We start from the raw sequence: 15,306 nt of genomic DNA, 5'->3' as shown, positions 1-15,306 counted from the left end.
GTCACATCATGGTTGGTCACGTGCATGTTTTGCCCCTCCATCAGAGCATGAGGCATGGGCACATCCCTCTGTACGTACTGCTCGTGTGTTAACCTATGTTGATGATTTGTCTCATCTTGACAGCTGTATACCTGTGTATTAATAAATGAGCTGACGAGATCACCGTTAAAATAGTTAAAGGATATTATGATGTTTTCATTTTTATTGGTTCTTTTTATTCAGTCAACTTTTTGTTCCCCAAAAAAGATGCTACATCACAGCTGGACTGTGAAAACAGGTAGCACCTGTCAAGATGTGTGTGATATATGAAGCTGTGTGCTGACAACTGTCCGCTCCTCCTCAGGTCGCTCCCCTCCTGGTCTTGCCAAGACTCCATTGTCAGCCCTGGGGTTGAAGCCCCACAACCCAGCGGAAATCCACCTGAATCAAACAGGCTCAGGTTGGTTGTAACACACACTGAATTAGAGCCAAAACCTTCAGTAGCCACTCTGGATAGAATATAAATCCAAGTTCTTGTATTCAGATGATATTAAAAGTTTACCTCTGTAAACTCTAGTTACAGAGTTAGATCACCTGAAAAACACAAAATGACATTAATTTTATATGGTCAGAAATTGTGGATTGGGCATATGTTGGATTGATATTTAAACCCTTACACCAAGCAGCTAACACAACACATCGGGCTTTTCAACCTTAAAGGTTAATATGTGACATTTCTCCTGTGTTTTATTTGAAGTGATAATATCCATAAGAACATGTATTTGTGGAGAACCAAAAACCACCTCAGTGTAGTTTTACATCTCCTCTCTCAGGCTTCTCTCTGGAGCTCTATTAACAGCAGTTCAGTCAGTCAGTTGTTGTGACATCACAACAACGGCTGGTTTTAAGGCTCAGTTTCTGAATACAGGCTGAGGCTTTGATACTTTCACAGTATTAATGTAGAACCTAGATCTGCCTTAAAAGTTAAAAAAAAACACATGGACATTTACCTTTATACAATATGTGACCTTTAAGACTTTCTGAGATACATTTCACATTAATTTACTTCCTTTGATATTCCCTGTCACACACACACACACACACACACACTCTCCCTTATAACACAAATTTAGATAAATACAGCACAGAAAATACCTTCTCTTTCCACCTGTGTTGCTTCACATTCTTCTGTTTCTCTGGATTATCTCCAATGATGCTCCACAGATGATGAGAGCACTGATGGTGAGGAAGGTAAGAGTGCTGCTGAAATGTCACAGATCATTATTGACATTCGACATCCCATTTCTCCACCGACATATCATCATTTTCATGTCCAGTCTGAAAAAGTCAAAACCACTCTCATGTCAAAACACAGGATTATGTTCTTTCCACTTGTTTGGTGGCCACCTATTTTTACAGTTCTCTTTTTTCTCCACCGTATCACCCTTACCCATGATGAGACCACCCATCATAGAGGAACCACAGAATTATCTCACACAAGAGAAAAACCTTTGTGGCTCATAGAGAAACTCCTCTCTCTCACACATGCAGCACCAAGAAGCTACGTAGAGTCTGTGGCGAGGTCGGCAGCAACAGGTGGAGAGCCGTCCACGTCACCGCAGAGCCTCAGCCCAATGGGAGAGACGACCAGCCAGCAGAGAAGTCCAAGTCCCTCCACCCACACACTGAACCCACCTTTGTCCAGCAGCAGTCCCATCCAGACCTCACAGGGGTGAGTCAGACACATGGTGCTTTTTTTGTCCATGGTCAGAACTTCAGGATACATTTTAAGGAAATAAGTAAAAGGGTTAAAAAAGGAAAAGACCTCTACATGGTCACATGGTCTTTAAAAATAAAGGATGGTCTTTTGGAGCTGTAGACAAAGGATTTGTGCCCATCTGCCATATTGTGCAAAAACTTCAGCTGGTTAACGAACTTTACAATTTCTCTTCCAGTGACCACGCCTTAACAGAGAGCAGTGTTAGCACTCCGTCCCAACCCACTACTGATTCAGGCTTCCGCTCCCAGGCTACAGAGAGTGCCTACCCCACTCCCACCCCCTCGTATCAAGCCGCGAATACTCCCACCTCCTCCTACCTGGATTCCAGCTCCCCAGCCTCTTCCTACCTTGGCACTACTACCCCCACATTGTCCTACCTTGGCCCCAACACCCTCCTGGCGAGCTACGTGACCACAGATTCAAGCCCGCCCATGTCAGAACCCTCCCATATCGCACTCAGCCATGGAAGTCCCCATGCACAGCACCGGACCAACGTCCTTGGCTCCACTCACAGTCCCCTCCTCCAGCAGCGCTCGACTGCTAATCAGGACGGTTCCATCATGGGTCAGCAAACATCCCCAGCTAACGGCTATGATGTGGGCATGCCAGGCCTCATGCCCGGTGGCAGTCCTGTCCTCAGTCATCGGCCGTCTCAGGGAGCTCAGAGTAGCCCGGTCCTCAGCAGACAGGCGTCTTTGGGACAGGGCTCTCAGCGGAGTCCGGTCCTCAGCAGACAGCCATCCTTGGGCCAGCCCCTGCAGAGCAGCCCCGTGCTCAGCCGACAGCCATCTGTCACACACCCCCAAGGAAGTCCGGTTTTGGGCCGTCACCCTTCTGTGTCACAGGTGTCCCAGAGAAGCCCTAGTCTGGACCGTCACCCCATGCACAGCGGTTACACCACCCCAGACGAGAGACACGGGAACCTGTCGAGACAGAGCAGCTCCTCGGGCTACCAGGGACCGCCCACTCCTTCCTTCCCCATCTTGCCTGCAGGGTACCAGGATGGGGGGATGATGGGGATGGGTGTAGGGTTCAGGCAGGGTAGCCCAGCCCCTGGTTTCCAGCCCCAGCTTCCAGAGAAGAGGCGCATGTCGAGTGGCGACAGACCAAACGGAGCTCTGTCCTATGGCACTCTGAACGGGAAGACGATGTCCCCAGTGAGTGGAGGAGGCAATGCCGGCTATTTCCACACCCTCTCTGACTTCTCCAGGTTCAATTTGCCCGGTAAGAACATAACATGACTATTAAAAGAAAGATTAAAGAAAGATAAGTGCTGTTCAGGGCGAAGTACAATATCCAGACCGCAGGAGCTGCAGTTTTTGCCATAAATGAAGCTCTGTGGTGCTAAAGAGACACCCCAGCCCACAGATCATTTCAGAGAAAAGGAAATTCAAAAATGACCACTATAATAGAAAAGTAACTCATATCGCAATCACAATATCTATCTATCAATAAAAGAATAAAAAATAAAATAAAATTATTTTGCATATTGTTCAGCCCTAGTGCTGTTAGATCTAAATGCTGAGGGGGCAGGATGGCTTGGTTTGTCTTGTGCTTTCAGAGTTTCTGTGAAGAATGACTCCTGATGTACTCCAGACCTCTGAATTCCCACCTTAATTTCTTTTCAAAGGGACTTTGATGCCATTTGATATGTGAATCTGAACTCAAACACCATTTCCTAAACAAAACTGTGATTATATCCACACAAAAGAACATTGAAATACTTGCCAGTTTCAATAGGCAGGCAAAGATAATTTAGATATGTTTGTGAAGTTTGTTTGTTGTGAATTTTCTTGTTTCTGACGTGCTGGCTTTGCCATGTTCCTGACTTTACTAGTGTACTAACCTGACGTAAACACCAATATACAGCTCTGTTTATTCAACAGCAAAATATATTGAGTGTGTGTTATACTTCAGGGTGTATCTTGAGTGTATAATGTCTGTAAGAATACTATAACTGTAACTTGGCTGGTCTACTTCACAGGTGTTTTTAGCAAAGCCCAGTGTATCCATTTCTTTGAGGGTGTGTTTGTTTTCACTGCAGATGGAAGTCCTGAGAGCAGGCTCAATGTCAAGTTTGTCCAAGACACGTCCAAGTTCTGGTACAAGCCAGACATTTCCAGGGAGCAAGGTAAGATCACACAGAGCATGACTCACCATGCTGAAAGATTTCTCCCTTGAATGACCCTCAGATATTTTCTGCAAATGCTTTAATTATTACTATTGTGTGGTTAATCAGATCATTGTCCGCATGGGAAAAAAAGTGATTTTTGATGGTTTGTTTAATCTTCCTGGCTCCCAGGTATCAGCTGTGGGGGCTGGTCTTTTCAGTGTGTAGACAGTTAAAGGAATAGTCCACCAGAAACCAGCTCATTAGATATTAACACCTCACAGCCCAGAGGCTTGTTAGCTTGTTAGCTCAGGCTGCTACATGACAACAGGAGGCTGCATGTTTAGCAATGTTCTGGCAAAGATGGTTGAAACATACAGAGCATGGGAGTGGGCAGTGGAGGAGTGGATTCCAATTCAGCACTGGGTCTGAGAACTGGGTCGCTATTGTAGACCGTTCCCATGATGCATTTAAGATGTGGTTGGGATGATTAAACTGTTGTTATTCAACTGTAAAACTTCAGTTGAGTTTGAAGCCTCCGTGTTAAATTTCACACACGCAACTCCAGTTACACTCTAACACCGTCCCTCTTGTAGTAAACACACATGCAGCAATGAATATGCATGCGTATATACAAATACACACACGCACATACTGGTTTATACACAGCGTCCCTGTGCTTGTGTGTTTTGGTTGTGAGGTCAGCGGCTATTGGTTTCCCCATCTGCATTCGCTCATGGCTCGTATTGGATTATATCATGTTAAACACAAGCACATGCTCAACTGCAATGACATCAGACACACACACACACACACACACACACACACACACACACACATACACATACTAAGTCCCAGAAGGAAAGCCGCACCATATGTGGAGAATTAGGGAACATCTGCATGTGTTGCTCATCCCATCCATCTTCCTTCCTTAAACTGTCACATGTGGAAGGGCTGAGGCACTGGACTAAATAGTGAAGTCATGGATCTGAAGCTTCTCTCCTTGAACAATGGAGCATCTGAAGCAAAGCATAATGTTAGAAGTTGTAGTTTAAATGAAATACAGGCCGACGGCAATTTTATAAAGAAAGGGTCAGGACTCCTTTCACCTTGCTCTCGGTCGTTCTTTACCTCTGATTTCAGTCTTTCTTTTCTTTCACTTTGATCCTTTACTGTGCTGACTTTCTCTGACCTCCAATCCTATCAACAAAATTTAGCTTAGCATAGTATAAAACATATTGCTGATTCAGTAGTAGTGTCATGTCCTGAGAGTCACCTGAGAGGAACGTTACACTGGACAAACCATCCGTCCAATCGCTGTTGAGACATTTCAATCTGCATTAAAGTGGTGGTTTAAATGAGCCCTGCTGCTAACATGGTTGAAAATAAAAGCATCCACATCTAATAACTGAATCTCACTGTGTTGCAGCTATTGGCCTGCTGAGAGAGAGGGAGCCTGGAGCCTTTGTTATTCGGGACAGCCACTCGTTCAGGGGCGCCTACGGCTTGGCTATGAAAGTGGTGTCTCCCCCGCCCTCCGTGCATCAGAACAAGAAAGGTAGGGGCCAGGATGTTGCCGTTGCAGTTAAAATGCCACATGGATTTTGTTTTGCTCCAGTGTTTAGTGCAGTTTCTGCTTCTCCTTGTTTTGGTCTCAGTTCAGGGTGGAGGCAGAATTAGAGTTAATATCTTAATACCAAATATATGAGGTGATGTCTCCAGGTTAATCAGCTGTGTTTAGACTTACTCACCCCCCACCCCTTCCCCTCCCCCTTCCTGTCTTTCGTTGCAGGTGACATCACCAACGAGCTGGTGAGGCACTTCCTGATCGAGAGCAGCCTGAAAGGAGTGAAGCTGAAGGGCTGTCCCAACGAGCCTTACTTTGGTTAGTGAGACCCCCCCTCCCTTTATAACACACTCACATGTGGGCTCTACTGACAGCTTCATAATGTCTGTCAGTTCTCCTCTCTGCGTCTCCCAGAGATCTGTACCTCTTCCCAAGTTCTGTACCATCTAATCCTGCTGTAATTATAGTACTGACTGAAGTGATCTAACTCATGTTCTCCCTACTAATTACACTGGAAGGCTTTATGATGTGTGTGTGTGTGTGTGTGTGTGTGTGTGTGTGTGTTTTTGTATGCATGCACCGTACACTCCTCCTCTGCCAAATCCACAATGAGACAAGCTGACTTCTGTAAACCTCTGTCGGGCTTCACCTTGTTCCTTCTTCCCCTCTGTCCTCAGCTCGTAACTCTTTCCTCCTGCGTGGTTTTGTGTGTGTTTGTTCTACATTTCAAACAGTTTCTTCCTCCTCACCGTGTAAATCGAAGAGACCACATTTACCCAAATTCAACAGGATGAATTATGGGAAGTGATGAGCCTCTGGACATGAAAAGTCGAGCCATATTAAATTATAAATAATTATAATAACATTATTAACGATATTAATAACATTCATCACTTTGCTAACTACAGTAGATGAAGAGTAATTGTGCTGGCAAAGGAATTTAACAATAAGTTTCTGTTGCTATTAATTATAAAAATGCATATTTGTTTTTAATGTCTACACTGTGTTAAAGTATTGATACATGACAACCAATCAAAATCAGTAACTAATTAAACCTCACATGCACCAGAGTCAACAGAGTGGAAGTATTAGTTTATTTAGTTTAGTTTAAATGTTTTGGGAGACGTCACTCAAATGCACCATTAACACAAGAAATTAGCAGCAATGTAAAGCGGTGCTGGGAGTCTAACAGTCAGGGTTCACTCTCAGTGTGAGAAGCAGAGATGAGATTAAGAAGTGTTGAAGGATAAATCCTTGTTTCTGACTGTGTGTTTTGTGTCTCTTTGTCAGGCTGTCTGTCTGCCCTGGTCTATCAACATGCCATCACACCACTGGCCCTGCCCTGCAAGCTCCTCATCCCCACCACAGGTCTGTGCATCGACGTGTGTTGTAAAGTTCAGGCAATAAAGTTTCTATATTGCTTATAATGATAACTATAATAACTTCTATCACATAATGTTCACAAAACCTCTGTAGATAAAAGCTCTGTTAAAACTAGGGTTGGGTATCAAACTGGTTTGATACTATCCAGGGTCAAAAACTGCCTTTTCATTTCCATACCTAAGGAGTAAATTAGTAAATCTCATTAGCGTCAGTGAGCCAATCAGCATGCAGCTTTCTTGGACCAAGAGCTAATAATGCTGGTGATTGGCTGTTTGTTTACACGAACGTGTTGAAGGTTGTGAAGAGACCGAGCTCAAAAATAAAACCAAAGTAAAACTATAATTTGTACAGGAATACATATTGTAATTTTCTTTTTGTTTAAATGTTTGGTATCATAACTCATATCTAAAATTTTGACCAATACCCGGCCCAAATTAAAACTTTCCAAACGTCTCCATATAGGCCTCAAGTATCAGAATCGAGAATATTCTGTTATTGCAAAATAGATTCAGGTTTTCAAGTTCTTAACTCTTAAACACATGCAACTATTACCCAGCTGCCCGGTGCTTTAAATTAATTTTGTCCCAGGTATATTTCAATTTGTGAACATTTTTGTTGCTAGGTAACATTTAAAACAGATTAGTAAAAAAGTTTTTTTTAATGCGAGTAGATATACAGTATACAGGAAACTGGAACCTGTAATAAACAAAAGAGGCATGTGAATGAAAAAGTGTTGTTCCCCTGCAGCCTCACAGTGCAGAGTCTGCAGCGCGACTAAATTTAAGCTGCAATGAAAGCATCATGTCAAACCTACAAACTTCCTCCTGCCTGTTTTTGTGCAGATCTCACTGAGGAATCACCAGAGGTCCCGACGACAAATCCACTGGCTGAGCGGCTGAAACAAGGAGCAGGTAAAACATCAACTCACACTCACAGCTGAAAGCCCAGTCCGCTCATTTTATACCACCCTCAGCTTCAAATACAACGATAAATCATCCAGTTCACTTATTCTGACAACATGACATCCTTGTCATCCCAGTGCAGAGTGCCCCTGCTGATTCCCATGGTAAACCCTGTGCACTTTTATTTGGAAACCTACATCTGGAATGTGCATTCTGTGTTTGTCTGCCTGTGTATGTTGTTACCTGCACAAAGAAAGACAAATGTTAACGGCCCTGTTTAACAGAGCTCCTTCCGCAGCGTGTTTTAACATTAGCGCCCAGCTTCTCGTCTGTAACAGGCAGAATGTTTTATGTGGAATGATTTGGATGGAGCTTCCAGAAAGCATGCTCTCTAATGAGAAGACATTTTTGCATGAACAGGTCATTGGCAACCATGTTTCCCTAAATAGTCATTAATAACATTTTACAGGATTCGTTTTGGAATGAATACAGTTTGTTTTCGTCTTTACAGAATCATAGCCGCATTGTCCATTTTCTGAGACGTCTGCCGTGCCAATCTTGACATATTTACTTAATCTGACTGGGACATCTGCTCTCTCCCCAGCATGCAATGTGCTCTACATCAACTCAGTGGAGATGGAGTCGCTGACAGGCCCTCAGGCTGTTGCCAAGGCCATATCTGAGACACTGACTGCCGCTTCTCCACCTACTGCCACCGTTGTGCACTTCAAGGTGTCTTCGCAAGGCATCACGCTGACCGACAACCAGAGGAAGTAAGTCTGGATGCTGCACACAGAGTGTTTGACACGCTGAAGTGTGTGGGGGCATAAACATTGCATGACATCTGGAGATTTTCCTGCAGATGTATTTTCAGAGAGCTTTTTGATGTCTGAACACGTCTGGAGACATAAATTGGTTTTTGAAGCGCAAGTGTCAACATGAGTCACTACACACAATCAGAGGCGATAAAGATCTGCTAACACAGGATTAATGTGTTAGCAGATCATTGTTTACTACAGTATTTCAATCATCAGCTCAAATCCGTGTTGTGTAGCGTACTGGGATAGATAAAATACATTATAAATAAAATTGAAAAACATTTAAACTCTATATCTATAGCTATAAGGTGTCACTTCAAATCCAGCCAGAGACCTTTGTTGCATCTTTTGCTTCCTTATCTCCTCTTTAATATTGCTAACTTATAAAGGGGATATATGAATAAAGCGATAAATGAAATAAAAATATTGGCCGTTGTTTTAAATCCCCAGATGCCTGTATGCATACTGCGCTCAGAAACCCTGTATTGCAGGGTTTCCCACCTCACCTGAGAATGAAGAGCACTTCTCCCAACATCAGAATAAATTAGACATTTGTTTAATGAAATATAACAAAAGGTTTATTAAGCTGAAGTTATTAAAATAATCATTAACTCAGCACATGTTTTACCCAATAGAGGTGAATTTAGTTTAAAATGCATTTTGACCAGTGGTGTTTAATCAGTGACTTTGAACAGCCAACCAGCTTCCTGTTGTAGTCATGCTCTAACCATATGTAGCATCAAATGATGATGTCTGCCCCTCCACATTTGGATGTGATCATCTGCTGCTGCACATAATGCTGTTTTTCACTGTGTTTTTACCACGGATGGATTTGGATGTGTCTGTAACCTCTGGTTTCGTCTGTTACAGGATTTTCTTCCGACGCCACTACCCTAGCAACACTGTCACGTTCTGCGATATTGACCCTCAGGACAGAAAGTGAGTCCAGAAACATGAAATTCAGTTTTATTAGTGGTTTGTTTTAGCCTGACTCCCAAGAGAGGTGTCTTCCTTTCCTATCCATTTCATTTAGCTTTCTGAAGATGGTATAATGAACATTTTTATCAAATCTTTTCAGGTGGAACAAGCCTGAGGGAGGCACAGCCAAGTAAGTAAACTCTCCAGTTGTTAAAGGCTTCAATGTAATGTCACCAAATTTAGATCCAGTTCAGAGATCTACCAGTAACTGCTTTTTGATGCAGTCTGATGCTGAAACACGGTAGATATAGTAAATAAATGTCTGTCTTTCCAGGCTGTTTGGGTTTGTTGCGCGCAAGCAGGGAAGCACAACCGACAACGTCAGCCACCTCTTCGCTGAGATGGACCCTGACCAACCTGCCAGCGCCATCGTCAACTTCGTCTTGAAGATGATTTCCTCGCAGAAACAATGAGAGCTGTTTGCAAACCCTGGCGCCTTTTTTTTTTTTTTTTTTTTTTTTAATGCCTTTGGTTATTTTCTTTCCTTTTAACCACAGACACTTTCTGTTTTGGACAATTTAGCATTTGGTTTGATGCGCCACCTTATTTTTTCCTGCTCTTTTACATTAAGTCAAATCTGTGTGTGTTTGTGTGTGTGCAAGCAACTGAAAGAGAACAAGACAGAGAGTGTGTGTGTGTGGTGTGTGCTGGTGTGTGTGCGGCTTGCATGCATGTGCTTTTCTTCTCGGACGGACTCCAGAATGGACCAGAGGAAGTGCAGGATGGGGAGCGGCTGTGTGTGATGGTGGGATGGGAGGTGATGTGAATCTCCCTGGCAGGGTAACTCATGAACAGGATGAGGGAATGACATTGTGTGTGCAGATGTTATTTTTTTAGCAGTTGTTTCATTTTTATTTTTTTAAAGAAGAAGTCAAGTTGTGTGATGTAAAGGTGGGTTGTGTATCTATCAGGCTTTTGACTGGTCAACCAAAGATTTTTAAAAAAGTAGTCAGGGCGTGTATAGTGTGCCATTGTAGGAGCGTCGGAAGTATTCTTTTGTAAAAACAAATATGGCTGCTTAATCAAAAATACTGAACTGTTTCTTTCTGTATGTACTGATACTGTAGGTCAATTCTGCACCGTCGCCGTCTTGCAAACAGTGTTTTCGGACATTTTTGCAGCCGGCGGGGGTCCGTGTAAATATTCTAGATTTATGCTTCATGAGTAGGACTGTTCTAGATGACATTTGGTGCCTGACTTTTTTTGTAATGCAGAGCTTTTTAAGAAAAAGAAGAACATTAAAACTCATACAGGCTGTCTTAAATATGCAAATAGCCAAACTCTGAAATAAGGTTGTTCTCCAAAATTCCACAGGTCCTTCCCTGTTCGATGTAGTAGTGTAGCTAAAGATGCAACTGATGTTATTCCTCTGACGTGCAGCTAGAGTCTGGCAAAACCGGCTGAACCTGTTACTGTGTCCATGAGAGCATCAGTAAGAAGGCTATTAGATCATCAGACGAGCTTCCTGTCTGCCGCCGTCCTCTGTTCAGTCCGTGCAGCACGTGGCCACGCTATCTCGCTCGTGACTGAAGGGCCGAGAGTCGTTTTGTGAGGACGATCTTTCTAGAAAAGTGTTGTCCTGCTACACTGCTCTTCAGCTTTTTGTGTTGAAAGTTTCCGTCAATAGGAAGAAGCTCTTTGCATCAGCTGGCCAAAACTGTTAACACTCACACCCTACCCAAAAGTAAGCTATACATATAAATATACATATATAGATATATATTAAAAAAAATTTCCAAACAGTGACTTAAGATATTTATTTTTTTGCTTTGTTGCTCTATGTTATCTTGTATACATGTATTATAAAGTATACATCAAGATTACTGAAAACGAGAAGAAAAAATGCTTTTATTTTGGCAAAGTCAAGAGCATTGACATATATAAGATGTAAAGTGTGTGCATTTAAAAGTGTATCACTGTTGTTGAATGTTTTTTTTTTTTTTTCACAGCATTACTTTTGTTAACATCCTTGTTTCCTTGGGGAGGCTTTGTGTTGTCTTGTTTTTGTTGTGTTCTCTTTTTTTTTTTTTTTTTGTATGAAAGATTGTTGTTACTGAAGTCCAAATTGGAGTTATCCTAAAGTGATGCCAACAAAATTGTTTTATTAACTTAAACCTGCCGAGAAAATACATTGTCCAAGTTTAGCACTTAAATGTTTAAATAATTTCAGTGTGTTTCCGCAAAAAGACAAGACATGGACATCGAGAGACTGATCCTTGTACATGGAAAATGATTAGCAGCTGCTGCCCTCGTGTGGTGTAGAACCATCATTACAACGGAACCACTTTGATTCTTATACAGTGTTTTAGCTGTGATTAGGGCAGGTCAGAGGGGAAATGTTTGAGTTAAATTTGATCACTGAGAAAATGAACTAAAGCAACATTAATTTTTCAGTAATTTTAATATTGATTCCTGTGCGAATTTTCTTAGCAAATTAAATTAATTTTTTGTTTATTTTAAATTCCAATTCAATCTCCTTTCTTTATGCCCGACACACACGGATCAGTTGGCAGCATGATGTAAAATACTTAGATAAGGGTTAGTTTGGGGCCAACATTGACTCAAATTCTTCAAAAATAATAATAATAATAAAAAAATAAAGCACTTACAGGCTTTTATATCTGACCAGAATGTTCCATTATTTATTAGCCAGAGCCTGCACGCTCAAGTCAGCTTAGCACTGCTGACTGTAATCTGTACACAGTCTCCTCGAGTCTTACTCAGCCAGTCTTAGAAAGATGCCTGTAGGTGGTGATCATCAGGTTTTGATTTTCACGTGACGACTGTGTCTTGACTCTGAGCTTATGAGACAGAAGATTCTGTATTTTTGCCTGTTGAGAAAAGAGGACGTCCTCGTCTTCAAACTGAATGTTAGCCATTTGTTTGCCAAGATGGAAACTCCAGTGGCATCTGCCCACTTTGACAGGTCAGTCTGGACTGTAGAATGTGTGTGAATGAGCTACTATGCCTGTATAGAGCTTTGTCATTTTTGGTTTGCTATATTGTATGGCTTTTACTATTTCTGATGAAAAAAAAAACACATTAAAAAGCAGTACAAATGAACTTTTTGCAAATGTTTGTCTTTGTCAAACATGCAGTTTGGCTTTATAGTTACACTAACTGTGGGAAATTACAGGTCTGAGCAATAATGTGTGTGTGTTTTGCATTAAAAGTCCCCTGATCTTCAGTTAGTTTAGATTTTTACAAAAAATAATTATTTTTGATTATTAATTTTTAATATGTAAATTGCCAAAATTTAATTGAAACAAAATCTAAATTATCTATTACCTACTCCACCTGCTTCCTAAGTTTTTAACCCATGTCCGTATGGTGTATCTGTGTGCTCATGCGTGTGTGTGTGTGTGTGTGTGTGTGTGTGTGTGTGTGTGTGTGTGTGTGTGTGTGTGTGTGTGTGTGTGTTCGAGTCTAATCAGCTGATCTGGATCAGCTGTGTGTGGCCAGCTGCAGTTAATGGTTGCTATGGTGATAGTAGTTGTTTAGTTACACCTGTTAAAACTGGGATTAAGGTGAGACACCCCTCCCACACTGGAAAGGCTGGAAGGTTTGATGGAGTGGACGGGTGGTGTAACAAAAATAGCAAAACAATAATTGGATGTACCGCACTCATCCACTCGACCAGACTTATTTTCAAATTGAAACGATAGATTTTTCTGAACATCATGACAGGGCTTTGAAGAGCCATGTACCATACACAATCCAGGTGTGAGTTCCAATAACTTTCTTTTGTCTGTGGAGCAAAAGACCAGGTGGTATCCACCATCTTGAACTGAGGATGTGCAACACTCATCCACTCGACCAGACTTGTTTTCAAATTTAAATGATGAAGCCATTTTAACGTTATGCATAGTAGGGTTTTTACAACCATATACAAGGAGGTCAGATTTAAAGAATTTAAAATGGATCATAATAAGTGATACGATGCTAAGAGACGGGACTGTGTTAGTTATCCCAGCTCACAGCAGCCAATCCCAGCCGACTTCAGGCCAGGGCGGGGTACACCCGGGACAGGTCGCCAGTCTAGACTTTAATTCTTAGGAAAATGATATTAGAGAGAGTTTTGTTACATAATTGTTATGTTGAGGAAAAATAAACACACAAAACACTGATGGTTTGAGGATTAGAATATATTGTGCAAAACATTTAATTATAGAGCAGGAAACAAAGAAAAACATAATTAATCCTCAGTTGCTTATACAAGACAGTCACACTACATAAAACTTCCAGATCCTGACAAGAGTCAACACAAGAGACCATAGACTGGTCACAAGCTGACGTCTTGGGTTTGATGTGAAGCTCTTTAACAGGAATATACTGTTCATTCTCACAACATGTGACAAGCACATGGTATTTAGATCAATATGGTTACAAAGGCACAGAGGAAACAGAAACACAAAGTGAGTAAATGATTTATCTGAATGCTTCACGCTAACTTACTTTCAGTTATTGCATATATTCATGCATGTTACTGTAAAGCATGCTTTTTTATTTATGATCATTTAGCAGTTACATAAATTTAAGTTACCATCAAATCTGTTTGGATCCTTAACTAAAAATGTGAAGTGCAGCTTTCTGTCATCACGTAACAAGTGAACCCAGAACAATAGGATAAATGTTTACTGCTGCAGAAGAGACACATGCAGTTTAAAAATGAAAAGATTGTCACTGATATTCTGCTTTAACAATAATCTCCCTGTTAAATTGTTTCAACTAACACTAATAAGACGAAATAAATCTACTCTCCGTCACATGTCCATTCTCAGACATACACATTGCACTGATTTCTTTCCCAATGTTTATGTCTCAGTTTGAGAGTTCGCTCTTAATGTGAAACTTAATTAATTCACATCTTTCCTTTTGATATAAACTAAATTCAAGAACTTGTTACGGATTTTGGTCAGTTTGAATCCATAAACAAACGGATTCACAGCCGGAGGAATAAGTAGGAATTCTATCGCCATAAAATTACTGAGATTTTGAGATACATCAGGGGACCCAAATCTCATGTACAATAAATCTAAAAGGACAGTTGTAGCGAAAATGATGAGAGAGATTAAATGTGGCAGACACGTCTGCGTAAACTTCCCCCGGTTTTCTTTGGATGATATGGCTGTTTTTATAATGTACATGTACGACCATAAAATAAACACAAAATGTCCAAAATAAAACAAAACATTGAAATATGCAACTGCAGCATTCGCTTTGGGGGGTGAGCAAGTGAGAGTGGACACCATCCAGTTCACACAGTAGAGCCTGTGTATGTGTGAGCCACACAGCCTTGCTCCCAATAATGTGGCTGTGTTCAGAAACATGAAATTAAGAGGTAAGAGCCAGGAGAAAAGCACAAAGAGGGAGATTCTCTGATTTGTCATAACTGAATGGTAGACCAGAGGTCGACATATGGCCACATATCTGTCATAAGCCATCAGGGCTAAGATAGAAAACTCACCGCAAACGGATGAGTGTATCAAAAAACCCTGCAGCATGCATCCAGCATAAGAAATGACATGAGATGTCAGGAGATCCAGGAGGAATTTGGGATAAAAACCAACGGTTCCATACAATGCATTGATGCATAGGTTACACAGGAAGATATACATTGGCTCATGGAGGTTTTTGTCCACAATAATGGCAACAATAATAGTGACATTTCCCAGTAGAATTATTAAGTACCACAGTAAAGTCAACAAGAAGAGGATGATTCTTTGTACCAGTGTAAAATTTAAACCTGAAAGAGTAAAGAGTGTGACAACTGAAACATTTTCCATCAT

At 41.4% G+C, this 15,306-nt stretch overlaps 2 protein-coding genes across 13 annotated transcripts in view; one reads left to right on the top strand and one right to left on the bottom strand.

The window, feature by feature from the left end:
* The window catches only part of tns1b (tensin 1b), a 161,797-nt gene extending 149,217 nt beyond the window's left edge, over nucleotides 1-12,580 (top strand). For 9 of the 12 annotated variants that reach the window (XM_071472737.1, XM_071472728.1, XM_071472731.1 and 6 more), the window contains 13 exons: nucleotides 344-439; nucleotides 1,531-1,711; nucleotides 1,935-2,983; nucleotides 3,804-3,890; nucleotides 5,299-5,427; nucleotides 5,662-5,754; nucleotides 6,727-6,804; nucleotides 7,662-7,730; nucleotides 7,859-7,885; nucleotides 8,326-8,494; nucleotides 9,410-9,478; nucleotides 9,618-9,647; nucleotides 9,792-12,580. In XM_071472737.1, coding sequence (XP_071328838.1) covers nucleotides 344-439; nucleotides 1,531-1,711; nucleotides 1,935-2,983; nucleotides 3,804-3,890; nucleotides 5,299-5,427; nucleotides 5,662-5,754; nucleotides 6,727-6,804; nucleotides 7,662-7,730; nucleotides 7,859-7,885; nucleotides 8,326-8,494; nucleotides 9,410-9,478; nucleotides 9,618-9,647; nucleotides 9,792-9,930 — 2,216 coding nt within the window. In that variant the 3' untranslated portion in view covers nucleotides 9,931-12,580. The remainder of the gene's footprint in view (nucleotides 1-343; nucleotides 440-1,530; nucleotides 1,712-1,934; nucleotides 2,984-3,803; nucleotides 3,891-5,298; nucleotides 5,428-5,661; nucleotides 5,755-6,726; nucleotides 6,805-7,661; nucleotides 7,731-7,858; nucleotides 7,886-8,325; nucleotides 8,495-9,409; nucleotides 9,479-9,617; nucleotides 9,648-9,791) is intronic. The other 3 variants (XM_071472736.1, XM_071472730.1, XR_011687195.1) reach the window with 2 other exon arrangements.
* A 1,074-nt stretch (nucleotides 12,581-13,654) lies between these two features.
* LOC139614918 (olfactory receptor 5F1-like) lies at nucleotides 13,655-15,306 on the bottom strand. The gene has a single exon (XM_071472599.1). It carries the CDS (start codon nucleotides 15,304-15,306, stop codon nucleotides 14,374-14,376), a length of 933 nt encoding a protein of 310 aa, XP_071328700.1. The 3' UTR covers nucleotides 13,655-14,373.

This window comes from Trachinotus anak, unplaced genomic scaffold (genome assembly GCF_046630095.1).
Source record: "Trachinotus anak isolate AG129_WGS33_773 ecotype Australia unplaced genomic scaffold, CSIRO_AGI_Tana_v1 ptg000039l, whole genome shotgun sequence".
Lineage (NCBI taxonomy): Eukaryota > Metazoa > Chordata > Actinopteri > Carangiformes > Carangidae > Trachinotus > Trachinotus anak.
This window is presented reverse-complemented; position numbering and strand designations above follow the sequence as displayed.